Source organism: Onychostruthus taczanowskii, unplaced genomic scaffold (assembly GCF_017590055.1).
Source record: "Onychostruthus taczanowskii isolate IOZ18803 unplaced genomic scaffold, ASM1759005v1 scaffold327, whole genome shotgun sequence".
NCBI lineage: Eukaryota > Metazoa > Chordata > Aves > Passeriformes > Passeridae > Onychostruthus > Onychostruthus taczanowskii.
The window spans coordinates 109,141-136,038 of NW_024500650.1; the positions used below are offsets into that span (position 1 = coordinate 109,141).

Here is a 26,898-nt window from a genome sequence, read left to right on the forward strand (position 1 = left end):
ACATCGGGGGACACCGAGGGGACAAGGGGGGGGTCTCACCTCGTCCTTAGCCTGGAACAGGAATTCCTTCCCATCGCTCAGCCTGGGGGGGGCCGGGATCAGCCACGGGGACCCCCCCCCCAGCCCCGCTGGGACCCCCTCGTGTCCCCACATTTTTCCCCCCATTTTTGACCATTTCCTTGCACGTCTGCTCCGTTATTCCCATTTTTTTTCTCCCTTTCTTCCCATTTTTTCCCCATTTCCCACCCCATTCTCCCCCATTTTCCTCTGCATTTTTCCCCATCTCCTCCCCCATTTTTGCTCCATTTTTCTCCCCATTTTCCCCCCATTTCCCTCCACTTCCCCCCACAATTCCCCATTCCCCCCAGTTTCCGTACCCCAGCCTGAAGACGTGTTTCCGTTTGCGGTAGGCCGTGGCGGGCTGGCAGCGCGCCCCGCGCAGGGGGGTGGGGGGCTCGCCGTGGTACGGGACCCCCGCGCCCGCCCCCCGCGCGTCCTTGAACACGCTCAGGGCCCCCCCCCGCAGCACGCAGTACAGGCTCTGCCAGGACCTGGGGGGCACGGGGGGGTCACGGGGGGTTTTGGGGACCCCCACCCCCCCAGAATCAGCCCCAGCTCTGCCACGACCTGGGGGGGTCACAAGGGGGGGGGTTTAGGCAACCCCCATGGTGTCCCCAGGTGTGTCCCCAAGGCCTGGCCACGTCCCAAAGGAGTCCCCATGGTGTCCCCAAAGTGTCCCTAGCTGTCCCCAGGCTCTCCCCAGGTGTGGGCGACGACCAGGGGGGGAAAGAAGGGGGGGGTTTAGGCAACCCCCATGGTGTCCCCAGGTGTGTCCCCAAGGCCTGGCCACGTCCCAAAGGAGTCCCCATGGTGTCCCCAAAGTGTCCCTAGCTGTCCCCAGGCTCTCCCCAGGTGTCTCCAAGGTGTCCCCAGTGTCCCCAGGTGTCCCCAAGGTGTCCCCAGGTGTCCCCAAGGTGTCCCCAAGGTGTCCCCAGGTGTCCCCAGCTATCCCCAAGGTGTCCCCAGTGTATCCCCATGTGTCCCAAGGTGTCCCCAGGTGTCCCCAGCTGTCCCCAGTGTCCCCAGGTGTCCCCAGTGTCCCCAGGCTGTCCCCAGTGTCCCCAGGCTGTCCCCAGGTGTCCCCAGTGTCCCCAGCTGTCCCCAGCTGTCCCCAGGTGTCCCCAGGTGTCCCCACGTGTCCCCGCTGTCCCCATCTGTCCCCAGAGTGTCCCCAGGGTGTCCCCAGGTGTCCTCAGGCTGTCCCCAAGGTGTCCCCAGTGTCCCCAGCTGTCCCCAGCTGTCCCCAGGTGTCCCCAGGGTCCCCATCCGTCCCCAGGTGTCCCCAGGTGTCCCCAGTGTCCCCTCTGACCTGTTGGTGGCTCTCTTGCCGGGCGCCTCCAGCTCCTGTTTCCGGCACAGCCCCCCCTCGAGGGTCTCGGGTGGGGGAGGGGCGCGGGGGGGCAGCGTGGCCGCCCCTCCCCCCGGGCCGGGCCCCCCCTCCTGCGCCCCTCTGGGGACCTGGGGAGGGGGACAGGGCTGAGGGGTGGGGGAGGGGTCCGGGGGTGCCCCCCCCTCACTTTGGGGGGTCGGGGGGCTTACCTGGCCCGCGGCGCCGTCGGGGCGGATCCCGTTGAGGGCCGGGGGCTCCCCCTGTCCCCGTGTCCCCACCGTGGTCAGGCGGCTCAGCGCAGCGAATCTCTCCTCCCAGGCGGCCGCGGCCTTCTGGAAGCTCTGGTGCCGTTTGAGGAGGGTCTCGGCCTCGGCCAGGCTGGAGCCCAGCTCGGGGGCGCGGGCCAGGGGCTCCCTGCTGGCCAGCCAGGCCTCGGCCGCCGCCGCGTCGCGCCCGAACACCAGCACCTCCAGCACTGGGGACACGGGCACTGTCACCGGGGCCACCGGGGCAGGGACACCCCAGAGCCACCCTGAGACAGCACGGAGCCAGCACCAGGCACTGAGAGGGGACACGGGACACAGGGACACCCCGGGGCCACCCCGGAGCCACCCTGAGACAGCACCGGGCACTGGGAGGGGACAGGGGACACAGGGACACCCCGGAGCCACCCTGAGACAGCACCGGGCACTGGGAGGGGACAGGGGACACAGGGACACCCCGGGGCCACCCTGAGACAGCACCGGGCACTGGGAGGGGACACGGGACACAGGGACACCCTGGGGCCACCCGTGAGGCATCATGGAGCCAGCACCGGGCACTGAGAGGGGACACCAGGGGACAGGGACACCCCGGGGCCACCCCTGTGCCACCCCTGGGCACTGAGAGGGGACACCGGGACACCCCTGTGACACGCCTGCCCCCCCTTTGAGAGGGACACGGGCACAGGGACCCCTCAGTTCTCATCTTCTGGGTGGGGACAGCACCCGAGCCTGGCACAGGGGACATGAGGGGACACGGCGGGGACACGGGGGACACGTGGGGTCCCCCCAGTCCTCACCAGTCTGCAGCCACTCCAGCTTGTCCTGCCAGCGCTCCCCGATGTCCCTGCGGCGCTCCTGGAGCTCGGCCAGCTCCTGGGACAGCTGGGGGGACAGGGACAGGGGTGGGGACAGGGACAGGGTGGGGACATGGGACAGGGGTGGGGACAGGGACAGGGTGGGGACATGGGACAGGGGTGGGGACAGGGACAGGGACGAGGGGACAGGGACAGGGATGGGGACAGGGACAGGGTGGGGACATGGGACAGGGATGGGGACAGGGACAGGGAAGAGGGACATGGGACAGGGATGAGGGGACAAAGATCGGGACAGGGGTGGGGACAGGGACAGGGATTAGGGGACAAGCTCGGGGACAGGATGGGGACAAGGACACGGGGACTGAGATACAGGGGTGGGCTTGGGACACAGGGACATGAGGGGACACGAGAGGACACTGGATGGGGACAGCACCGTGGAGACGAGGATTTCAGCGAGGGACGTGGGGCTGGGGACTTGGGGACAGTGACAAGCACGGAGAGGCGGCGATGAGGACGCGGTGGCAGGGTGACACAGGGGCAGGGTGACAGGGTGACGCGGTGACAGGCGCGCCCCACCTTGTCGGCCTCGTGGTGGCCGCGCTGCAGCAGCGCGGTGGCCGCGGCCACGCAGGCCCCGAAGGAGCCCTCGCGCGCCTCCAGCTCCGCCCGCAGCCCCTGGTGCTGCTGGATCAGCAGCTCGGCCGCGGTGACATCCCTGCAGGGGGACAGGGACACCGCGGGGTCACCGCGGGGTCACCGCGGGGTCACCGCGGGGTCACCTCGGGGTCACCCCGGCTCCGCCCGGGCGCAGCGGGCAGGGCTGGGCCACCAGGGTGGCCGCGGTCACAGCCCCGCGCTGGGGTCACTGCGGTGTCCCTGGGGTGTCCTTGAGATGTCCCCAGGGCTGTCCCCATGTGTCTGTGTGTCCCCGTGTCCCCAGGGCTGCTCCCACATTCCTGTGTGTCCCCATGTCCCTGTGTGTCCCCCCCCATCTCCACGGTGTCCCCATGTCCCAGTGCTGTCAGCCCCATCCCCATGGTGTCCCTGTGTCCTCCCTGTCCCCGCAGTGTCCCCGTGTCCCGGCGGTGTCCCCGTGGTGTCCCTGTGGTGTCCCCTGTCCCTGCAATGTCTCCGTGTCCCCGTAGTGTCCCCATGTCCCCCCTGTCCCCGTAGTGTCCCCATGGTGTCCCCTGTCCCCGTAGTGTCCCCATATCCCCCCTGTCCCCGCAGTGTCCCCATGTCCTCACAGTGTCCCCATGTCTGCCCCATCCCTGTGGTGTCCCCTCTGTCCCCATGGTGTCCCCGTGGTGTCACCGTATCCCCCTGTCCCTATGGTGTCCCCACGGTGTCCCTACAGTGTCCCCAGTGTCCCCGCGGTGTCCCCTGTCCCCATGGTGTCCCCGTGGTGTCCCCATGTCCCCCTGTCCCCAGGGTGTCCCCAGTGTCCCCGCCGTGTCCCCTGTCCCCATGGTGTCCCCGTGGTGTCCCCGTGTCCCCCTGTCCCCACAGTGTCCCCGCAGTGTCCCTGTGGTGTCCCCCTGTCCCCACGGTGTCGCCAGTGTCCCCGCGGTGTCCCCCTGTCCCCACGGTGTCCCCCTGTCCCCACAGTGTCCCCAGTGTCCCCGCGGTGTCCCCTATCCCCGTGGTGTCCCTGTGTCCCCCTGTCCCCACGGGGTCCCCATGGTGTCCCTGCAGTGTCCCTGCGGTGTCCCCTGTCCCCATGGTGTCCCCATGTCCCCCTGTCCTCACAGTGTCGCCACTGTCCCCGCAGTGTCGCCATGGTGTCCCTGTGTCCCCCTGTCCCCACGGTGTCCCCAGTGTCCCCGCGGTGTCCCCTGTCCCCATGGTATCCCCCGTCCCCACGGTGTCCCCGCAGTGTCCCCATGGTGTCCCCGTGTCCCCCTGTCCCCGCGGTGTCCCCAGCGTCCCCGCGGTGTCCCCTGTCCCACCTGGGCCGCTCGCGGGCCTGCAGCTGCAGGTTCACGCCGTCCATCCAGAGCCGGAGGTCGCGGGCGGCGCGGAGGAACCGGAATTGCTCCACGCTGTCCCCGAGCAGGCGGCGCCGGCGCTGGCAGCGCCCGCGGAGCTCGGCCCAGGCCGCGGCCACCGTGTGACATGGGACAGGTGTGACAGGTATGACAGGTGTGACAGACGGCCCGCGGCCTCCTGCACGGCTGTCACCTGGGGACAGGTGGGACAGGTGTGACAGGTGTGACAGGTGTGACAGGTGTGACATGGGACAGGTGTGACAGGTAGCCCACAGCCTCCTGGACAGCTGTCACCTGAGAGACAGGTGTGACGTGGTACAGGTGACATATCCCACTCACAGCCACCTCCTGCACCACAGCATGTCCCTCACCTGCCCCTTACCTGTCCCTCCCTGCCTCTCACCTGTTCCCATCTCCTCACCTGTCCCTGTTCCACCTGTGTCTCCATGATCACTCACCTGTCCTTGCATCCTCACCCAACCCCTCCCCTGTCCCCTCCTTTGTCCCCATCCCCTCCCCTGTCCCCGTGCCCTCCCCTGTCCCTGTCCCCATCCATCTCCATCCCCATCCCGTCCCCTGTCCCCTCCCATGTCCCCTGTCCCCAACCCCTCACCTGTCCCTGTTTCACCTGTGTCTCCATGATCACTCACCTGTCCCCTCACCTGTCCCATTCTCTTACCTGTCCCCTCCCCTGTCCCTGTCCCCATCCCTGTCTCCATCCCCTCCCCTGTCCCCTCCCCTGTCCCCATCCCACCCCCCCCCTTGTCCCCATCCCCTCACCTGTCCTTTTTCCCTCCCCTGTCCCTGTCCCCTCCCCTCCCCCCTGTTCCCCTCCCCTCACTTGTCCCATCCCCTCCCCTGTCCCCTGTCCCATCCCATGTCCCCATCCCCTCCCCTGTCCCCTCCCTTGTCCCCTCTGTCCCTGTTTCACCTGTGTCTCCATGATCACTCACCTGTCCCCTCACCTGTCCCATTCTCTTACCTGTCCCCTCCCCTGTCCCTGTCCCCATCCCTGTCTCCATCCCCTCCCCTGTCCCCTGTCCCATCCCATGTCCCCATCCCCTCCCCTGTCCCCTCCCTTGTCCCCTGTCCCCATCCCCTCACCTGTCCCTGTGCCCTCACCTGTCCCATCCTCTTACCTGTTCCCATCCCCTCACTTGTCCCATCCCCTCCCCTGTCCCCTGTCCCCTTTCCCCTCCCCCGTCCCCCCCCCCCCCCCCTTCCCCCCTCCCCCCTCACCTGTCCCTGTGCCCTCACCTGTCCCATCCTCTTACCTGTTCCCATCCCCTCACTTGTCCCATCCCCTCCCCTGTCCCCTGTCCCCTGTCCCATCCCCTGTCCCCACCCCCTCACCTGTCCCCTGTCCCTTTTCCCTCACCTGTCCCTGTGACCTCCCCTGTCCCCATCCCCTCCCCTGTCCCCTGTCCCCTGTCCCATCCCCTGTCCCCATCCCCTCCCCTGTCCCCTGTCCCCTGTCCCATCCCCTGTCCCCATCCCCTCACCTGTCCCATCCTCTTAGCTGTTCCCATCCCCTCGCTTGTCCCACCCCCTCCCCTGTCCCCGTCCCCGTCCCCGTCCCCGCGCCCTCACCTGCGCGCTCAGGGCCTGCACGTCGTGCTCGAAGGCGCGGTGCTGCCTCTCCAGCCCCTCGGCCGCCCTCAGGTCGCGGCCCAGCTCCTCGGGCACCTGCCGGGCCTTGGCGCGCAGCTGCGCCAGCACCTGCCGCGCGTCGCGGCGGAAGCGCTGCAGCTCGTGCGCGGCCGCCAGCTCCTGCGCCCGCGTGGCCACCAGCTCCAGCAGCTCGGCCCAGGCCTCGTTGAGCCCCGCTTGCCACTGGGCCACGGCCGCGCGCTCGGGGTGGCCCCCGGCGATCAGCGCCGCCGCCGCCGCGTTGGCCGCGTCCACCCGCTCCTGGCCCAGCCCGCCCGTGTCCCGGGAGAACTCGCGGAACTTGTCCCGGAGCAGCTGTGGGGACGCGGACAGGGGACAGGGGTCAGGGGACAAGGGACAGGGGTCAGGGGACAAGGGAGAAGGGACAAGAGACAGGGGTCAGGGGACAAGGGACAGGGGACAGGGGTCAGGGGTCAGGGGACACAAGGGAAATGGGATGGGGGACACGGGACAGGGGTCAGGGGTCAGGGGACAGAAGACAGGGGTCAGGGGACAAGGGACAGGGGACAGGGGTCAGGGGACAGGAGACAGGGGTCAGGGGACATGAGACAGGAGACAGGGGTCAAGGGACAGGGGACATGGGACAGGGGTCAGGGGACACAGGACGGGGTCAGGGGACATGGGGGCAGGGGACAGAGGGCCAAGGGACAGGGGACAGGGATCAGGGGACACGAGACAGGGGTCAGGGGACAAGGGACAAGGGACAGGGGACAGGGGTCAGGGGACACAGAATAGGGGTCAGGGGACACGGGGGCAGGGGACAGAGGGCCAAGGGACAGGGGACAGGGATCAGGGGGGTCACAAGGACAGCGGTCAGGGGTCAGGGGACAGGGGTCCAGGGACAGGGGACAGCAGTCAGGTGACATGGAACAGGGGACACAGGACAGGAGGACACGGGACAGGGGTCAGGGAAGACGGGACAGGGGGACAAGGGACACAGGGACACAGGACAGGGGGTCAGGAGGACAGGGGATGGGGGGACAGGGGGCACTCCTGGTGACAGGGGGACATGGGACACACCAGGGTGAGGGGGACAATTCCTGGGGATAGGGGACATCCCGGGGGACAGGGGACATGGGACACCCCCAGTGACAGGGACACCACTGGTGGCAGGGGGACACAAGGACCCCCCCCAGTGTCAAGATGACCTGGGGACCACCTGGCACTGAGGGACTCCTCAGTGTCACAACACCCGTGTCCCCCCGTGTCCCCTCAGTGCCACAACACCCGTGTCCCCTCCATGTCCCCTCAGTGTCCCCTCACCGTGACGTGCTCGAAGTCCTGTCCCAGCTCCCGGGACGCCGCCACCACCTCTCGCTCCGAGATCCACTGCTCCAGGTCATCGAGGTCGCGGCGCAGCTGGCACAGCCGGTGGTGGCCCTGCAGGGTGGCCCTGCGGTCCCCGGCCAGGTGACACAGCCCCGCGTAGAGACGCTGCACCTGCGCGGCGCGGGCACGGAGCCGCTCGCTGCACGGGGACAGGGACAGGCGTGTCACCAGGGGACAGCCGTGTCACCAGGGACAGCCGTGTCACCAAGGACAGGGGACAGCTGTGTCACCAGGGACAGCCGTGTCACCAGGGGACAGGGGACAGCCGTGTCACCAGGGACAGCCATGTCACCAGGGGACAGGGGACAGCCGTGTCACCAGGGACAGGGACAGCGGTGTCACCAGGGACAGGCGTGTCACCAAGGACAGGGACAGCGGTGTCACCAGGGACAGGCATGTCACCAAGCGACAGCGATGTCACCCAGGGACAGGGGACAGCAGTGTCACCCGGGGGACAAGGGGACAGAGGTGTCACTCAAGGGACAGGGGACAGTGGGGTCAGGGGACACGTGAACATCGGGAACAGGGGACGCAGGGACAGCGGTGTCACCAGAGGACACGGGGACAGCGGGGTCACCTAGGGGACAGCAGTGTCACCAGGGGGGCAGTGGTGTCACCCAGGGGCAGGGCACAGCGGTGTCACCCAGGGGCAGGGCACAGCGGTGTCACCCAGGGGCACAGCGGTGTCACCAGGGGACACACGGCCATCAGTGACAATGGACATGGCGACACAGCAGGGACCTCAGGGGACAGCGAGCACGGGGACAGGGCTGTCAGGGGCCACCCTGGCCGTGCCCGCAGCGGCAGGGGGTGTCCCCAGGGTGTCCCCAGGGTGTCCCCAGGGTGTCCCCAAACAGGGGACACAGGACAGGAGGACACGGGACAGGGGTCAGGGAAGACGGGACAGGGGGACAAGGGACACAGGGACACAGGACAGGGGGTCAGGAGGACAGGGGATGGGGGGACAGGGGGCACTCCTGGTGACAGGGGGACATGGGACACACCAGGGTGAGGGGGACAATTCCTGGGGATAGGGGACATCCCGGGGGACAGGGGACATGGGACACCCCCAGTGACAGGGACACCACTGGTGGCAGGGGGACACAAGGACCCCCCCCAGTGTCAAGATGACCTGGGGACCACCTGGCACTGAGGGACTCCTCAGTGTCACAACACCCGTGTCCCCCCGTGTCCCCTCAGTGCCACAACACCCGTGTCCCCTCCATGTCCCCTCAGTGTCCCCTCACCGTGACGTGCTCGAAGTCCTGTCCCAGCTCCCGGGACGCCGCCACCACCTCTCGCTCCGAGATCCACTGCTCCAGGTCATCGAGGTCGCGGCGCAGCTGGCACAGCCGGTGGTGGCCCTGCAGGGTGGCCCTGCGGTCCCCGGCCAGGTGACACAGCCCCGCGTAGAGACGCTGCACCTGCGCGGCGCGGGCACGGAGCCGCTCGCTGCACGGGGACAGGGACAGGCGTGTCACCAGGGGACAGCCGTGTCACCAGGGACAGCCGTGTCACCAGGGGACAGGGGACAGCCGTGTCACCAGGGACAGCCATGTCACCAGGGGACAGGGGACAGCCGTGTCACCAGGGACAGGGACAGCGGTGTCACCAGGGACAGGCGTGTCACCAAGGACAGGGACAGCGGTGTCACCAGGGACAGGCGTGTCACCAAGGACAGGGACAGCGGTGTCACCAGGGACAGGCATGTCACCAAGCGACAGCGATGTCACCCAGGGACAGGGGACAGCAGTGTCACCCGGGGGACAAGGGGACAGAGGTGTCACTCAAGGGACAGGGGACAGTGGGGTCAGGGGACACGTGAACATCGGGAACAGGGGACGCAGGGACAGCGGTGTCACCAGAGGACACGGGGACAGCGGGGTCACCTAGGGGACAGCAGTGTCACCAGGGGGGCAGTGGTGTCACCCAGGGGCAGGGCACAGCGGTGTCACCCAGGGGCAGGGCACAGCGGTGTCACCCAGGGGCACAGCGGTGTCACCAGGGGACACACGGCCATCAGTGACAATGGACATGGCGACACAGCAGGGACCTCAGGGGACAGCGAGCACGGGGACAGGGCTGTCAGGGGCCACCCTGGCCGTGCCCGCAGCGGCAGGGGGTGTCCCCAGGGTGTCCCCAGGGTGTCCCCAGGGTGTCCCCACCCGTCGGGGTGGCCGCTGGCCGCCATGGCCCGGCCCTGCTGGGCCAGCAGCTCCACGGTGCCGCCGTAGTCGCGCAGCTCCTGCTCCAGCCCCAGCTGCCGGCTCAGCATGGCCTGGGCGCCCGGCTCGTCCTGGGGACACCGCGGCGTCACCGCGCTGCCACCGCCCCCCAGCAGGACCTGTGGGTGCCCCTGACCCCTCCAGGCCACTCACTGACCCCCCGGACCCCACAGAAATCCCCTCTGACCCTCCCTGATCCCCAGAGATCCCCAAAAGCCTCCCATAGACCCCCCGACCCCCTCAGAGACCCCTCACAGACCCCTCAGCTCCCCCTCTGACCCCCACAGCCCCTGGCCCCCTCTCCCATTCCCTACCCCCCTGGCACCCCCAAACCCCCTCCCCCAAGGCGGGGGTGACTCCGCTGTCCCCGGGGGGGGCGTCCCGGCCCTGTCCCCACCTTGGCCTTGTCCTGGGCCAGCATGTGCAGCTCCCTCTCGCCCAGCCAGGCCTCGGCGGCCGCGGCGTCGCGCAGGAAGCGCTGGGCGGCCAGGGCGGCCTCCAGGCGCCTCTGCCTCCGCGCCGCCTGCTCCCGCAGCTCCCTCCAGGCCTCCCGCAGCGCCGGGACCCCCCCGGGCACCCCCCCGGGTACCCCCGAGTCGGGGACCCCCGTGCCGGGCACCCCCCGCTCCAGCAGCTCCGTCACGCGGCGCTCGCGGCCCTGCAGCTCCTTCTGCAGCGTCTGCGGGGGTCCGGGGGGGGGGTCAGTTTATGGGGGGGTTTATGGGTTCATGGTGGACAGCATGGGGTCTAGGGGGTCTGTGAGGGCCGTGGAATGAGTCCTGGGGGGGGTCACAGGGGACACGGGGCGACATTTGGGGACCCTCTGACCCACCTCGTTCTTCTGGAGCAGCAGCTGCACCGAGGGCAGGTCCTTGCCGTGGTCCGTGGACGTGGCCAGGGCCTGGCGCTCCTGCACCCACAGCTGGGGACATGGGGACACCGGGGTCAGTGGGGACATTGGGGACATGGGGGTCAGTGGGGACATTGGGGACATCAGGGTCAGTGGGGACATTGGGGACATTGGGGACATGGGGGATATTGGGGACATTGGGGACATGGGGGATATTGGGGACATCGAGATCGGAGTGGGGACATTGGGGACATTGGGGACATGGGGGATATTGGGGACATTGGGGACATGGGGGATATTGGGGACATCGGGGACATCGGGGTCAGTGGGGACATGGGGGTCACTGGGGACATTGGGGACATCGGGGACATGGGGGTCAGTGGGGTCATTGGGGACATGGGGGTTAGTGGGGACATTGGGGACACTGGGGACATGGGGGTCAGTGGGGACACTGGGGACATTGGGGGTCATTGGGTGTCCGGGACAGGGATGGGGGAGACTCAGGGACTGGGGGTCGGGAGCAGTCATGGGGGGCAGAATTTGGGGTTCAGAGATTTGGGGTCAGAGATTCGGGGTCAGAGATTTGGAGTCAGATATTTAGGGTCAGCAACAGGGGAGGGGTCAGATTTGGGGTAAGGAATGGGGGGAGCGGTCAGAGATTCGGGGTCAGAGATTCGGGATCAGGAATGGGGGGTCAGGAATGGGGGGTCAGGCACGGGGGACCCCAGGTGTCAGTGCCATCCCCCGAGGGAGGTCCCCCCCACTCACCAGCTCGTCCTCCAGGTCCCTGCGGAACTGGTGCAGCTCCCTGGCGGCCGCGAGGCTCCGCCCGCGCTCCCGCAGCGGCTCCCGCAGCTCCCGGAACTGCTGCTCCAGCTCCCGCACCTGCTCCTGCACCCCCGCGCTCCGGGGGTGCCCCGGGCTGAGCCCCCCGGCCTGCGCCCGCAGCGCCCCCACCTCCTGCTCCCGCAGCGCCGCCTGCGTCTCCAGCAGCTGCGGGGATTTGGGGGGTCAGGGACCCCCGGGAGACCCCAAAATCTGCACCCCAAAGAGCCCCCATCTCCTGCTCCCGCAGTGCCGCCTGCGTCTCCAGCAGCTGCGGGGATTTGGGGGGTCAGGGACCCCCGGGGGACCCCAAAATCTGCACCCCAAAGAGCCCCCACCTCCTGCTCCCGCAGCGCCGCCTGCGTCTCCAGCAGCTGCGGGGATTTGGGGGGTCAGGGAGCCCCGGGGGACCTCACCCCAAAATCTGCACCCCAAAACCTGAACTCTAAAAGCCACAGCCAAATTCTGCATCACAGACCCGCACCCCAAATCTGCATCACAAAGCATACACCCAAAAACCCGAACCCCAAAACCTGAACCCAAATCCTGCATCACAAACCTGCACACAAAACATGAGCACCCCAAAATCTGCACCCTGAATCTTCACCCCAAAACCTGAGCACCCCAAATCCTGCATCTCAAACCTGCACACAAAACCTGAGCACCCCAAAATCTGCACCCAAAACCTTCACCCCAAAACCTGCTTATCCCAAACCCGCACCCCAGACCCACCCAAAACCCACACCCCAAACCTGTACGTGAACCCCGCACCCCAAACCTTCACCCCGTCCCCCACAGCCCCCCTGGTGCCGGGTCAGCAGGACCCCGACGCTGGTCAGGTCCTGGCCGCAGTGGCCGGAGCGGAGCTGGGCGCGGACCCCGGCCAGCCAGGAGCGCAGGCCGGCGCAGGCCTGGGCGCAGCTTACGTGAACCCCGCACCCCAAACCTTCACCCCGTCCCCCACAGCCCCCAGCCCCCCGTTTCCCCCCGTTCCCATTTCCCATTTCCCAGCCCTGACCTGGTGCCGGGTCAGCAGGACCCCGACGCTGGTCAGGTCCTGGCCGCAGTGGCCGGAGCGGAGCTGGGCGCGGACCCCGGCCAGCCAGGAGCGCAGGCCGGCGCAGGCCTGGGCGCAGCTCTCGGCGCGCGCGGCCTCGGCCAAACCCCGGCCCTTGGCGGCCGCCGCCGCCTCCACCTGCGCCCACAGCGCCCGCAGCTCCTGCCGGGGCGCGGTCACTTGTCCGGCCAGCGCCGGCCGCGCCCGCGCCAGCTGCTCGCCGTCCTGCGGGACACGGGAATGACAGCACGGAGTTATGGGACAGGACCATCAGGGTTGGACCCAAAAACTCATGGAGTTGTCAAGGCTGGAATTGTGGGACTGTTGAGGCTGGAAACGTTTAGTTGGGGGGTGATGAGGATTGGACACATGGGGTGGTGGGATCATTGAAACCGGACCCACAGAACCATCAAGGTTGGACCCAAAAAGTCATGGAGTTGTCAAGCTTGGAATTGTGGAATTGTTGAGGTTGGAGACATTTAGGTGTGGGGTGATGAGGACTGGACACGTGGGGTGGTGGGATCGTTGAAACTGGACCCACGGAACCATCAAGGTTGGACCCAAAAAGTCATGGAGTTGTCAGTGATACACGGGATCCTTGAGGCTGGCCCAGTAAATTGTGGGATTGTGAAGACTGGACCCATGGGATGGTGAGATCATCAAAACCGGACCCATGGAGTTATGGAATTATAAAGGTTAGACCCACAAAACCACAGAATCACTGAGTTGGACCCGTGGAATCACAGAATTGCTGACATTGGACCCATGGAATTTTGTGAATTCTGTGGAATCACAGAATTGCTGAGGTTGGACCCATGGAATTTTGTGACCCAACTCCCCCTCCCATATCCCACCTTTCCCAAGGGCTGGCCCTTCCTGCATCCCATTTTCCCCCAGTTTTCCCCCGTTTTCCCCCCGTTTTCCGCCGTTCCCACCTTCTCCAGCGCCTCCAGCCAGCCCCGGTTGGCCGCGAGCTCGGCGGCGAAGGCCTGGTGCTTCTGCCACTTGCCCTGCAGGTCCCGCGTGCCCTCGTAGGACACGTCCCGAGCCACCGGCAGCTTCTCGTTCAGCCACAGCGTCAGCTGGGAACGGCAACGGGGACAGGAACGGGGATGGGAACGGGAACGGACACAGGGATGGGAACGGGAACAGGGACACCAGTCAGGATCTCTTCCCACAGTCCCATCCCAGCCCAGTTCTCATCTTCACCCCATCCCCATTTTAACCCCATCCATCCCTGATCTCCATCCTCATCCCAATCCCATCTCAATCCCAATCCCATCCCAATCCCGATCCCGATCCCAATCCCATCCCAATCCCATCCCAATCCCATCCCAATCCCGATCCCGATCCCGATCCCAATCCCATCCCAATCCCAATCCCAATCCCAATCCCAATCCCAATCCCAATCCCAATCCCATCCCAATCCCGATCCCGTCTCACCTCCTGCCCATCCTGCAGGAACTTCTGCAGCTCCCAGTTATCCCGCAGCCGCCCCAGCAGCTCCTGGGCCGATTCCCGGATCTTCTGGTGCCTGTGCCAGGGCCGGGGGGTGTGAGAGACCCCATTCCCAGGGCATGGGACGGACTGGGACAGACTGGGATGGACTGGGATGGGTCTCCCTCACCTGCTCTCCACCGACTCCACCGTCTCCCGCACCTTTTCCGCGTGGACGCCGCCCTCGTCCAGCAGCTTCCGCCCGGTGTCCGTGAGCGCCCGGACGCGCTCGGTGCCGGTGTCCAGCGCGGCCAGGAACTCCTCCAGCCTCCGCACGGCCGCCTCCGCGCCCGGCACCGTGCCCGGCAGCTCCGTGTGGGCCAGCGTGTGCTCCTGCGAGCCGGGATCGGGATTGGGATCGGGATTGGGACAGCACCGGAGCCCCGGGATCCCCCGGAACACCCCGGACCATCCCAATCCCATCCCAATCCCAATCCCATCCCAATCCCGATCCCGATCCCAATCCCATCCCAATCCCAATCCCAATCCCAATCCCAATCCCAATCCCATCCCAATCCCGATCCCGTCTCACCTCCTGCCCATCCTGCAGGAACTTCTGCAGCTCCCAGTTATCCCGCAGCCGCCCCAGCAGCTCCTGGGCCGATTCCCGGATCTTCTGGTGCCTGTGCCAGGGCCGGGGGGTGTGAGAGACCCCATTCCCAGGGCATGGGACGGACTGGGACAGACTGGGATGGACTGGGATGGGTCTCCCTCACCTGCTCTCCACCGACTCCACCGTCTCCCGCACCTTTTCCGCGTGGACGCCGCCCTCGTCCAGCAGCTTCCGCCCGGTGTCCGTGAGCGCCCGGACGCGCTCGGTGCCGGTGTCCAGCGCGGCCAGGAACTCCTCCAGCCTCCGCACGGCCGCCTCCGCGCCCGGCACCGTGCCCGGCAGCTCCGTGTGGGCCAGCGTGTGCTCCTGCGAGCCGGGATCGGGATTGGGATCGGGATTGGGACAGCACCGGAGCCCCGGGATCCCCCGGAACACCCCGGATCCCCTCACCTGCTTCCCCAGCGTCCCCTCCACCTGCTTGGCGTCCCGCAGGAACACGTGGAAAGCGACAGCCTGGGCCAGGAGCCGCTGCCGCTTCTCCCAGACCCGGCCCAGCTCTTCCCAGTCGGCATCCAGCGCTTCCAGGCGCTGCAGCAGGGACAGGCTCTGCGGGTCCGTCTGTCCCCGCGTCACCTCCCGCCCGGCGGCGCGGGCGCTCCGGTAATCGGCGCCGTAGTGCGAGATCTCGGTGCGGAGGCTCTCGTGCTGCCGCAGGGAGCCCTCGGCCTCGGCCAGGGACGCGGGGACATCCTCAGAGCCCGCGGCCGCGCGGGTGCGGGACAGCCAGGCCTGGAGCGCCGCCAGGTCCCGCAGGAAGCCCTGGAGCCGCCGCGCCTGCCCCAGGGACTCCTCGCGGCTCCGGTGGCACCGGCGCAGCGCGTCCCACTCGGCCTCGAGCCCCGCCAGCTCCTCGCGGATCTCGGGCGCTCGCTCCGGCTGCTCCCCCTGCAGCTTCTCGCCCTCGGCCCGCAGCTCCCGCAGCTTGCCCTGGATGGCGTCCAGGTCGCGCCCCATCCCCGACAGCTTCGCCTGCAGCGCCGTGATCCCCGCCAGGTCCCGGCCCAGCCCCCGCGTGGCCTCGATGGCCGCCGTCTTCTCCCGCATCCAGCCCCGCGTCTCGTGGCATTCCAGGCGGAAATTGTGGATGTTCAGCGCCGCGGTCAGCGCCACCTTCTTGCGCTCGGCCAGCGCCCGGAACCGCTCCCACCTGGCACGGGAGGGATCGGGGCACGGTGGGACAGAGCCCGGGGAGCGCCCGGGGCGTCCCGGCCCAGAGAATTCATCCCTGGAGCATCCCAGCCCCGAGAATCCATCCCTGGAGCATCCCAGCCCCGAGAATCCATCCCTGGAGCGTCCCAGCCCCGAGAATCCATCCCTGGAGCATCCCAGCCCCGAGAATCCATCTCTGTACATCCCAGCCCAGAGAATCCATCTCTGTACATCCCAGCCCGGAGAATCCATCCCTGGAGCATCCCAGCCCCGAGAATCCATCCCTGGAGCATCCCAGCCGCGAGAATCCATCCCTGGAGCATCCCAGCCCCGAGAATCCATCCCTGGAGCATCCCAGCCCCGAGAATCCATCTCTATACATCCCAGCCCGGAGAATCCATCCCTGGAGCATCCCAGCCCGGAGAATCCATCCCTGGAGCGTCCCAGCCCGGAGAATCCATCCCTGGAGCGTCCCAGCCCCGAGAATCCATCCCTTCCCAGAGCATCCGGCCGGGAAAACTCCTCCCTGCATGCCTGGAGCATCCCTGACTGCCCGGAGAACCCACCCCCGCCTGGAGCGCCTGGAAAATCCATCCCTGCCCGGATCCACCCCCAGTCCCTGCCCGGAATGGCCCCGCCGGGCCCGTCCCCACCTGTCCCGGAGCTGCTCCCAGGTCTCCCGGGCGCTCTCCCGGTTCCTGTCCCCGGATCCCTGCAGCTCCTCCGTGACGCGGCCCACGGAGGCCACGCGCGCCGCCAGCGCCGCCAGCTCCGGCTCCAGCGTCTCGAACCTGCGGGAGCACCGGGAATGACCGGGAATTCCGGGAATTCCGGGAAGGCTGGAAACCTCAGCAACACCGTGCCAGAGGTGGGAATGCCACAAACCCTGGGAATGCCACAAATTCTGGCAGTACTGCGCTGGAGGTGGGAATTTAGGGAATTTTGGGAGCGCTGGGAATACGGTGTTGGAGGTGGGAATTTTGGGAATGCTGGGAATATCTCAGGTCGAGGTGAGAATTGAGAGAGTACAGGGAATGCTGTGTTGGAAGTGAAAATTCTGGGAAAACGGGGACACCAGGAACACTGGGAATGTTGTGGTGGAGGTAGCAATTCAGGGAATACCGGGAATAATGGGAATACTGGAGACATCCTGAGGAAAAACGGCAATAACGGGGTATTCTTGGGAGGATTCCTGGGGGAATCCCAGTGGGGGCGACCACGGGCACCCCGGGACTTCCCGGGAATAATTCTGGGAATAACTCTGGGATTCCCACGGTGCAGCACGGGGAGCCCCGGGCGCTCACCGCTGCTGCACCACCTCCAGGTCCTCGATCCGCTCGGGAATCTCCATGGAGAGCAGCCACTGCTCCCTCTCGCCCACCCAGAGCGCGCAGGCATCGGCCTCGCTGCGCGCCGAGAACAATCCCAGCGCGTCCCGCAGCTCCAGGCGCCGCAGCTCCGCCCGCTCCTCCAGCTCCCGGTGCCGCCGCTCCAGCTCCGCCAGCCGCTCCGCCAGCCCCGGCACCACGTCGGGAACGTCGGCGGCATCTCCGGGCAGAGCCTGCTCCCGCAGCGCCGCCAGCGCTGCCCCGCGCCGCCGCAGCTCGTCCTGCAGCTCCCGCAGCCGCCGCTCCAGCATCCCCGCCGAGCGCTCGTCGTGCCCGAGCTCCGGCCCCTCCACTCGCCGGGCGGCGGCCGCCCGCCACGCCTCGGCCTCGGCCGCCTCCGCGTCCAGCTGGAATCGCCCCGCGGCCGCGCGGAGCCGCCGCTCCCGGGCCCCGGCCAGCACCGGCAGCGCCGCCCAGAGCGACTCCAGCTCCCGGATCCGGCGGGACACGGCGGCCGCGGGGTCCGGGGAGCCGGGAGCGGGGCCCGGGGGTCCCTCGGAGGGGTCTGTGGGTGTCCCAGTGGGTTCCGTGGAGCCGTCGGGGCGTTCCGAGGGTCTGCTGGAGGATGCCGAGAGTCCCTCCGTGGATGCAGGGGGGGATTGCAGGGGTCCAGCAGCGCGTCCCGGGGACGCGTTCTTGGATTCCGGGGGTCCCGTGGATCTGGCGGCGGATCCGGCAGCGGATTCCGCGGGTTTTGCCCCTCCCGTTGATCCGGCAGCGGATCCCGCTGACCCAGGGGCGGCTTCCACCGATCCAGGGCTGGCTTCCACGGATCCCGCGGCTCCGTCGGGGGCTCCCTGCGCCAGCAGCTCCCGGCCCCGCTCCAGCAGCTGCTGCAGCGGCCCCGCTCGTCCCCCCAGCGCCCCTCGGATGGCCTCGAGCTGGCTCAGCATCCGCAGGGCTCCCGGCAGGTCCCGGCCCAGCTCCGGGCAGCGCAGGAGCCGCTCCTGCTCCCGCATCCAGGCTTCCTCCTCGCCCGCGTCCCACAGGAACTTCCAGAGGCGCCGGGAGCGCTCCAGCCGCAGCCGCCGCTGCGCCGACAGCGCCGAGAGCCCCCGGTAGCGCAGCTCCAGAGCCGCCACGCGGGACCGCAGCTGCTCCGGGGGGCACGGGCGGTACCCTGGGGGGCACGGGAGGGGGTCAGCGGCGCTTGGGGGGTCCGGGGGTCGCAGGGTTTGGGCGTCCTGGGGTCTGGAATCCCCCAGGGTTCAGGGATACGGTGTTTAGGGATGCCGATTTTGGGGGGTCCCAGGGTTTGGGATTCAGGGATGCTGAGGATTTGGGAGACCCAGAGTTTGAGGGTGCTGGGGGTCTGGGATTTGGAGGTCCCGGGGTTCAGGGATTCGGTGTTTTGGGGTCTCGGTTTTTGGGGCTCACAGTTTTTGGGGGTTCATTTTGGGGTTCTGCTAGGTCTTGCTTTTGGGGGTCTCAGGTGCGTGGGGGTCCTGGGATTCAGGTGTCGCTGGGTTTGGGGGTTCTGAGGCATCCCAGGGGATCCCAACTTTGGGGTTCTCAGTTTTGGGGGGGGTCACTCACCGCCCCCCTCCCCGAGGAAGCGCTCGGCCGCCGCCCCCACACTCCGGACCCTCTCGGCCTGGGCCGCCACGTCCCCCTCGACCAGGGCGTGGATCTGCAGCAGATCGTCCACCTGGCTCAGGTGCTGCCCGAAATCCCGCGACTGCAGCCGCACCTGGGGACACCGGGAGGGTCACGGGGGGGGGGGGGGCCCCCCGGGGGGCGGGGGGGGGGGGGGGTCCCACGAGGGGATCCCACTCCCCCCCCAGTCCAGCCCCCTCCCCACCTCCATCTCCTCCATCCAGCCCATCAGGTGCTCCAGGTCGCGCAGGAGCCGCTGCAGCTCCAGGTGCGCCCGGAGCCGCTCTCGCCGCGCCGCCACCTGCGCCCGCAGCGCCTCCCAAAGCGACACCACGTGGTCGCGCCGTGTCGCGATGCCGCCCATGTCGTGATAGCGCTCGGCCTCCAGCTCGGCGGCCACGGCGGTGACGGCGCGCACGCGGCTGCCGTAGGCGGCGATGTCGCTCTCGATGGCCTCGTGCTTGCGCAGCGCGGCCTCGACCCCCCCCAGGGACCCCCCGAAATTGTCCTGGTGGGGGCAAAGGGGGGTAAGGGAGGGGACACTCCCGGGACCCCTCCTGGAATTGTTCTGGGGGGGTAAAAGGGGGGTGAGGGAAGGGACACTCCCGGGACCCCCCCTGGAATTGTTCTGACGGGGTAAAAGGGGGGTGAGGGAGGGGACACTCCCGGGAACCCCCTCGAAATTGTTCTGGGGTGGGAGAGGGGGGAGAAGGGGTTAAAGGTGGGGGGGACACTCTGGGGACATCCCCAGAATTGTCCTGGGTGGCGGGAAAGCAGGGTGAGGGAAGGGACACTCCCGGGACCCCCCCTGGAATTTTTTTGGGGGGGAAAAAGGGGGGGGGGGGGAAGGGCCCCCCCGGGGCCCCCCCCCCCCCCAAAATCATCCTGGGGTGGGAGAGGGGGCAGAAATGGTAAAAGGTGGGGAGGACACTGTGGGGACATCCCAAGAATTGTCCTGGAGGAGAAAAAAAAAGGGGCTGAGAGGTGACAAAGGTGGGGGGGGGGGGGGATGACACATCCTGAAATTGTCCTGGTGGGGACAAGGGGAAGTCCCCTGGGGTGGGGGCAGTTTCAGGGTCACCTGAGCCACCAGGTTGTCCCTGACTGGGGGTGGGCTGAGGGTCCCAGTGTCACCTGTGCCACCAGGTGCTCCTTGTCCCTGACTGAGGGTTGTTTGGGGGGGTCTCAGGGGTCCCTGTGTGGGAGTCCCCGTGTCACCTGTGCCACCAGGCGCTGGTTGTCCCCCAGCCAGGTCTCCCTGAGGGCGGCCTTGCGGTGGAACCTCGCCGCCAGCTGCTCCAGGTGCTGCTGCCGGAGCAGCTCCGAGCGCAGCGCCAGCTCCCGGCCGTGCTCCGCCTTCTCCAGCCGCTCCCACGCCTGCGGGGACAGCGCGGTCACCGGGGCACCCGGGGCACCTGTGTCATCTGTGTCATCTGTGTCACCTGAGCACCTGGGGCACCTGACATCCGTGTCACCTGGGCACCTGGGCACCCGGGGCACCTGTCATCTGTGTCATCTGTGTCATCTGTGTCCCCTGGGCACCTGGAACCCGGGGCACCTGGCACCTGTCATCTGTGTCATCTGTGTCACCTGGGCACCTGCACAGCTGGCACCTGGCATCTTTGTCGTCTGTGTCACCTGGCACACCTGGCACCTGTGTCATCTGTGTCACCGGGACACCTTCACACCTGGGGTACCTGCACAGCTGGCACACTTGGCACCCGTGTTACTGTGGCTGTTACCCTGTTGATGTCCCCAGTGTCCCCGTGGCTGTCCCCCTGCTGGTGTCCCCGGTGTCCCCCGTGTTCCCATGGCTGTTACCCTGTTGAGGTCCCCAGTGTCCCCGTGGCTGACACCCTGCTGGTGTCCCCGGTGTCCCCCGTGTTCCCATGGCTGTTACCCTGTTGAGGTCCCCAGTGTCCCCGTGGCTGACACCCTGCTGGTGTCCCCAGTGTCCCCGTGTCCCCGTGGCTGTCACCCTGTTGATGTCAGCGCTGTGTGTCCCCTCCCTGGGCACGAACTGCCGCTGGTTGTTGGCGCGGAGGCGGCTCCGGAGCGAGAACAGCAGCACCTCCAGGGAGCCCTTGTCCTCGAACCTGGGGGGACCCAAAATGCACCGGGGAGACCCCAAAATACATGGGAGGGACCCCAAAATACCCTGGGGGGGATCCTAAAACCCACCCTGAGCCCCAGGGATGCCCCAAAACCTCTCAGAGAGAACCTGAAACCCACTGGGGGGGACCCCAAACCCCACTAGGGAGATCCCAAACCCCCTCTTGGAGACCCCAAACCCCACTGGGCAGCCCCCAGACCCCTCTGGGCAGTCCCTAAACCCCACTGGGCAGCCCCCAGACCCCTCTGGGCAGCCCCAGACCCCAGCAGGGAGATCCCAAACCACCTGTTGGAGACCCCAATCCCCCTTTTGGAGACCCCAACCCCCAGTAAGGAGATCCCAAATCCCCTTTGGGGCCCCCAAACACCTCTGGGTAGCCCCAAGACCCTTTTGGGCAGCCCCCAGACCCCTTTGGGCAGCCTCCAGATCCCTCTGGGTAGCCCCCAGACCCCAGCAGGGAGCTCCCAAACCCCTCTGGGCAGCCCCCAGACCCTTTTGGGCAGCCCCCAGACCCCTTTGGGCAGCCTCCAGATCCCTCTGGGTAGCCCCCAGACCCCAGCAGGGAGCTCCCAAACCCCTCTGGGCAGCCCCCAGACCCTTTTGGGCAGCCCCCAGACCCCTCTGGGCAGCCCCCAGACCCCATTGGGAAGCCCCCAGAGCCCGGCCCGGTGGGGGTCTCACCGGGGGGGTTTCTCGGTGGTGCGGTAGGCGCTGAAGGCCTGGAGCTGCCCCTGCAGGCCGGGGATGCCGCGGGGCAGGCGCCGGTCGGTGAGGAGCAGCAGCGAGCGCTGGATCCAGCCCAGCAGCTCGGCCGCCTGCGCCTCGTAACGGCCGGCCAGGCCCTCGGCCTCGCGCGCCGCCTCCAGCACCTGCGGGGCACGGGGAGCGGCTGGCTGACCGTCCGTCTGTCTGTCTGTCCTCACACACATCCATCATCCATCATCCATCCAACCCTGTGTCCGTCCATCCATCCATCATCCATCCATTATCCATCCATCCATCCATCCATCCGTCCATCATCCATCCATTATCCATCCATCCATCCATCCATCCGTCCATCATCCATCCATTATCCATCCATCCATCCATCCATCCGTCCATCATCCATCCATTATCCATCCATCCATCCATCCATCCGTCCATCATCCATCCATTATCCATCCATCCATCCATCCATCCGTCCATCATCCATCCATTATCCATCCATCCATCCATCCATCCGTCCATCATCCATCCATTATCCATCCATCCATCCATCCATCCGTCCATCATCCATCCATTATCCATCCATCCATCCATCCATCCGTCCATCATCCATCCATTATCCATCCATCCATCCATCCATCCGTCCATCATCCATCCATTATCCATCCATCCATCCATCCATCCGTCCATCATCCATCCATTATCCATCCATCCATTTGTTCTCACATCCATCATCCATGCATCATCCATCCATTCCTCTCTCCATCCCCCATCTGTCCCTCTGTCCATCTCCTCTGTCCCTCTGTCCATCCCCCATCCATCCCTCTCTCCATCCCCCACCTGTCCCTCTGCCCATTCCCCATCTGTCCCTTCCTCCCCCCCGCCCATTCCCGCGGATTCTGTCCAGTCCCCACCCCCCTGACACCATCTGCCCATCGTCTGTCTGTCCATCTGCCCATCGTCTGTCTGTCCATCTGTCCATCGTCTGTCCGGCCATCCACCGTCCATCTGTCCACCCCTTCCTCCTCCCCCAGTCCCCTTTCCATCCACCTGTGTGTCCATCCCTGTGTCCCCCTGTGTCCACCCCGTGTCCATCTGTCCACCCTGTGTCCGTCTGTCCACCCCGTGTCCGTCTGTCCACCCCGTGTCCACCCCGGACCTTCCCGACGCGTTTTCCCTCCACGGCCAGCGCCTTCATCCTGGAGAAGTGATGGTAGAGCGCGGCCACGTAGGTCAGCACTGACCGCTCGTCCGGCTGCTCCACGGCCACATCTGGGGGGCACGGGGGGTCAGACCCCCAAAACCATCCCCAAATCCCCCAGGGACCCCCAAATCCACCCTCAAATCCCACCCCAGGAGCCCCAAATCCCCCCCAGGAGCCCCAAACCCCCCTGACCCATCACAGCCCCCCAGCACTGACCGCTCGTCCGGCTGCTCCACGGCCACATCTGGGGGGCGTGGGGGGATCAGACCCCCAAATCCACCCCCAAATCCCTCCCAAATCCCCCCCCGGACCCCCAGCTCGCCCCCAGCCCCTCACCCTCGGGGTCCAGCAGCCGAGTGACCCCCAGCTCGCGCTCGGCCACGGCGAAGGCGCTCTGCAGGTTGTGGAGGGCGTTGGCTCCGCGCAGGGACCCCACATCCAGCAGCTCCGGCCTGGGGGCGACCGGACAGCTGACCACTGACCACTGAGACACTGACCGCTGACCACTGACCACTGACCCATAACCACTGACCACTGAGACACTGACCACTGATCACTGACCACTGACCCATAACCACTGACCACTGAGACACTGACCCACAGCACCCCATAGCCAGTGACCACTGACCCATAACCACTGACCGCTGACCGCTGACCCATAACTGCTGACCAGTGACCCACAACCACTAACCACTGACCACTGAGACACTGACCCACGGCACCCCACAGCCATTGACCACTGATCCACAGCCCCCCATAACCACTGACCACTGACCACTGATCCATAACCACTGACCACTGACCTATAACCACTGACCACTGACCCACAGCACCCCATAACCACTGACCACTGACCACTGATCCATAACCACTGACCACTGACCTATAACCACTGACCACTGACCCACAGCACCCCATAACCACTGACCACTGACCCACAGCCACTGACCACTGACCCACAGCACCCCATAACCTCTGACCCTGCCCCATGACCCCACAGACTCCCACCCCAAAACTGCCACCCTACAACCCCCACATCCCCCTCCCCACAGTCCCTTCCCCAGTCCAGCCCCTCCCCAGCCCAGCCGACCCCCAAAACCCCCCCAGGACCCCCCAGGAGCCCTCACCCCGCGGTTTTCATCTGGCACCAGGCCAGCAGCGCGTCCTTGGCCGATTTCCTCTCCCGAGTGTCCCCAGTCTCCACGCTGATGTCCTGGATCTGGGGGCGGGGGGGCAAAAACGGGGGTAGGGACCCCCAAATTGGGGTCAAGGACCCCCCAAAGTGGGTCTGGAACCACCAAAATGGGTGCAAGCATCTCGTGGTGGGGTCAGGACTCCCAAAGTGGGCGTGAGACCCCCCCCCCAAAAGGAGCCTGGGGAAGGTCTGGGGATTTTTGTGACCAAACTGAGACCCCTGGGTGGGTTGGGACCCCCCCAAAATGACCCCAAACATATCAGGTTGGGTTCAGGACCTCCCTAAATGACCTCAAACCCTCAGGGCAGCTCCGGGACCCTCCAAAATGTCCCCAAACACCCCAGGGTGGGTTCAGGACCCCCATAAATGACCCCAAACCCCCCAGGGCGGCTCTAAAACCCCCCAAAATAACCTCAAACACCCCAGGGTGGGTTTGGGACCCCCCTAAATGACCCCAAACATATCAGGTTGGGTTCAGGACCTCCCTAAATTACCTCAAACCCTCAGGGCAGCTCCAGGACCCTCCAAAATGTCCCCAAACACCCCAGGGTGGGTTTGGGACCCCCCTAAATGACCCCAAACATATCAGGTTGGGTTCAGGACCTCCCTAAATTACCTCAAACCCTCAGGGCAGCTCCAGGACCCTCCAAAATGTCCCCAAACACCCCAGGGTGGGTTTGGGACCCCCCGGAATGTCCCCAAACACCCCACGGTGGGTTTGGGACCCCCCTAAATGACCCCAAACATCCCAGGTTGGGTTCAGGACCTCCCTAAATGACCCCAAACCCCCAGGGTGGGTTTGGGACCCCCCAAAATGACCCCAAACATCCCAGAGTGGGTTCAAGACCCCTAGAAATGACCCCAAACCTCCCAGGGCAGCTCCAGGACCCCCCAAAATGACCCCAAACCCCCCAGGGTGGGTTTCGAACCCCCCAGGGTGGGTTTGGAACCCCCCAAAATGACCCCAAACACCCCAGAGTGGGTTCAGGACCTCCCTAAATGACTCCAAACCCCCCAGGGCAGCTCCAGGACCCCCCAAAATTACCCCAAACACCCCAGGGTTGGTTTGGGGCCCCCTGGAATGTCCCCAAACACCCCAGAGAGGGTTCAGGACCCCTAGAAATGACCCCAAACCCTCCAGGGCAGCTCCAAAACCCCCCGAAATGACCCCAAACACCCCAGAGTGGGTTCAGGACCTCCCTAAATGACCCCAAACCCCCCAGGGCAGCTCCAGGACCCCCCAAAATTACCCCAAACACCCCAGGGTGGGTTTGGGACCCCCTGGAATGTCCCCAAACACCCCAGAGAGGGTTCAGGACCCCTAGAAATGACCCCAAACCCTCCAGGGCAGCTCCAAAACCCCCCGAAATGACCCCAAACACCCCAGAGTGGGTTCAGGACCTCCCTAAATGACCCCAAACCCCCCAGGGCAGCTCCAGGACCCCCCAAAATTACCCCAAACACCCCAGGGTGGGTTTGGGACCCCCTGGAATGTCCCCAAACACCCCAGAGAGGGTTCAGGACCCCTAGAAATGACCCCAAACCCTCCAGGGCAGCTCCAAAACCCCCCGAAATGACCCCAAACACCCCAGAGTGGGTTCAGGACCTCCCTAAATGACCCCAAACCCCCCAGGGCAGCTCCAGGACCCCCCAAAATTACCCCAAACACCCCAGGGTGGGTTTGGGACCCCCTGGAATGTCCCCAAACACCCCAGAGAGGGTTCAGGACCCCTAGAAATGACCCCAAACCCTCCAGGGCAGCTCCAAAACCCCCCGAAATGACCCCAAACACCCCAGAGTGGGTTCAGGACCTCCCTAAATGACCCCAAACCCCCCAGGGCAGCTCCAGGACCCCCCAAAATTACCCCAAACACCCCAGGGTGGGTTTGGGACCCCCTGGAATGTCCCCAAACACCCCAGAGAGGGTTCAGGACCCCTAGAAATGACCCCAAACCCTCCAGGGCAGCTCCAAAACCCCCCGAAATGACCCCAAACACCCCAGAGTGGGTTCAGGACCTCCCTAAATGACCCCAAACCCCCCAGGGCAGCTCCAGGACCCCCCAAAATTACCCCAAACACCCCAGGGTGGGTTTGGGACCCCCTGGAATGTCCCCAAACACCCCAGAGAGGGTTCAGGACCCCTAGAAATGACCCCAAACCCTCCAGGGCAGCTCCAAAACCCCCCGAAATGACCCCAAACACCCCAGAGTGGGTTCAGGACCTCCCTAAATGACCCCAAACCCCCCAGGGCAGCTCCAGGACCCCCCAAAATTACCCCAAACACCCCAGGGTGGGTTTGGGACCCCCTGGAATGTCCCCAAACACCCCAGAGAGGGTTCAGGACCCCTAGAAATGACCCCAAACCCTCCAGGGCAGCTCCAAAACCCCCCGAAATGACCCCAAACACCCCAGAGTGGGTTCAGGACCTCCCTAAATGACCCCAAACCCCCCAGGGCAGCTCCAGGACCCCCCAAAATTACCCCAAACACCCCAGGGTGGGTTTGGGACCCCCTGGAATGTCCCCAAACACCCCAGAGAGGGTTCAGGACCCCTAGAAATGACCCCAAACCCTCCAGGGCAGCTCCAAAACCCCCCGAAATGACCCCAAACACCCCAGAGTGGGTTTGGGACCCCCCCTAAATGACCCCAAACATATCAGGTTGGGTTCAGGACCTCCCTAAATGACCCCAAACCCCCCAGGGCGGCTCTAAAACCCCCCAAAATGACCCCAAACCCCCCCGGGGCGGCTCCAGGACGGGCACAGCCCCCGCAGGGCGGGTCCGGGCCGCGCCCCCCGCCCCATTTCCCGCCGGCCGGGGGGTGCCGGGGGGGTCACCTGGAAGCGCAGGATGATGGTCCAGACCAGGCCGAGGGTCAGGCGGGGGTTGCCGTCCACGATGTCGTGCGAGCCCACGTTCTCCAGGTGCACGCGCTGCTCCCGCAGGAAGCGCAGCGCCTTCTCCACGTTCTCCAGGCAGTGGATCCGCATCCGGCCCCGCGTGGGGCGCGGCTGGGCGGGGGGCAT

At 66.3% G+C, this 26,898-nt stretch overlaps 1 protein-coding gene across 1 annotated transcript in view; it reads right to left on the reverse strand.

Annotated features, from left to right (window-relative positions):
* Positions 1–26,898, reverse strand: part of LOC121339070 (spectrin beta chain, non-erythrocytic 2-like) — a 27,450-nt gene extending 552 nt beyond the window's left edge. Inside the window, exons 1-31 of the mRNA XM_041410545.1 lie at positions 26,710–26,898; positions 23,806–23,897; positions 23,015–23,220; positions 22,634–22,746; positions 21,451–21,638; positions 20,635–20,752; positions 19,875–20,033; positions 18,862–19,164; positions 18,597–18,750; positions 17,804–18,180; positions 16,977–17,488; positions 16,326–16,463; positions 14,914–15,670; positions 14,627–14,829; positions 14,443–14,533; positions 13,349–13,495; positions 12,375–12,638; positions 11,300–11,524; positions 10,514–10,603; positions 10,079–10,360; positions 9,622–9,752; positions 8,704–8,908; positions 6,047–6,421; positions 4,792–4,804; positions 4,418–4,649; positions 3,045–3,183; positions 2,451–2,535; positions 1,600–1,865; positions 1,370–1,518; positions 378–551; positions 40–82 (exon numbers count right to left, since the gene is read on the reverse strand). Coding sequence (XP_041266479.1) covers positions 40–82; positions 378–551; positions 1,370–1,518; positions 1,600–1,865; positions 2,451–2,535; positions 3,045–3,183; positions 4,418–4,649; positions 4,792–4,804; positions 6,047–6,421; positions 8,704–8,908; positions 9,622–9,752; positions 10,079–10,360; positions 10,514–10,603; positions 11,300–11,524; positions 12,375–12,638; positions 13,349–13,495; positions 14,443–14,533; positions 14,627–14,829; positions 14,914–15,670; positions 16,326–16,463; positions 16,977–17,488; positions 17,804–18,180; positions 18,597–18,750; positions 18,862–19,164; positions 19,875–20,033; positions 20,635–20,752; positions 21,451–21,638; positions 22,634–22,746; positions 23,015–23,220; positions 23,806–23,897; positions 26,710–26,898 — 6,420 coding nt within the window. The remainder of the gene's footprint in view (positions 1–39; positions 83–377; positions 552–1,369; positions 1,519–1,599; positions 1,866–2,450; positions 2,536–3,044; positions 3,184–4,417; positions 4,650–4,791; positions 4,805–6,046; positions 6,422–8,703; positions 8,909–9,621; positions 9,753–10,078; positions 10,361–10,513; positions 10,604–11,299; positions 11,525–12,374; positions 12,639–13,348; positions 13,496–14,442; positions 14,534–14,626; positions 14,830–14,913; positions 15,671–16,325; positions 16,464–16,976; positions 17,489–17,803; positions 18,181–18,596; positions 18,751–18,861; positions 19,165–19,874; positions 20,034–20,634; positions 20,753–21,450; positions 21,639–22,633; positions 22,747–23,014; positions 23,221–23,805; positions 23,898–26,709) is intronic.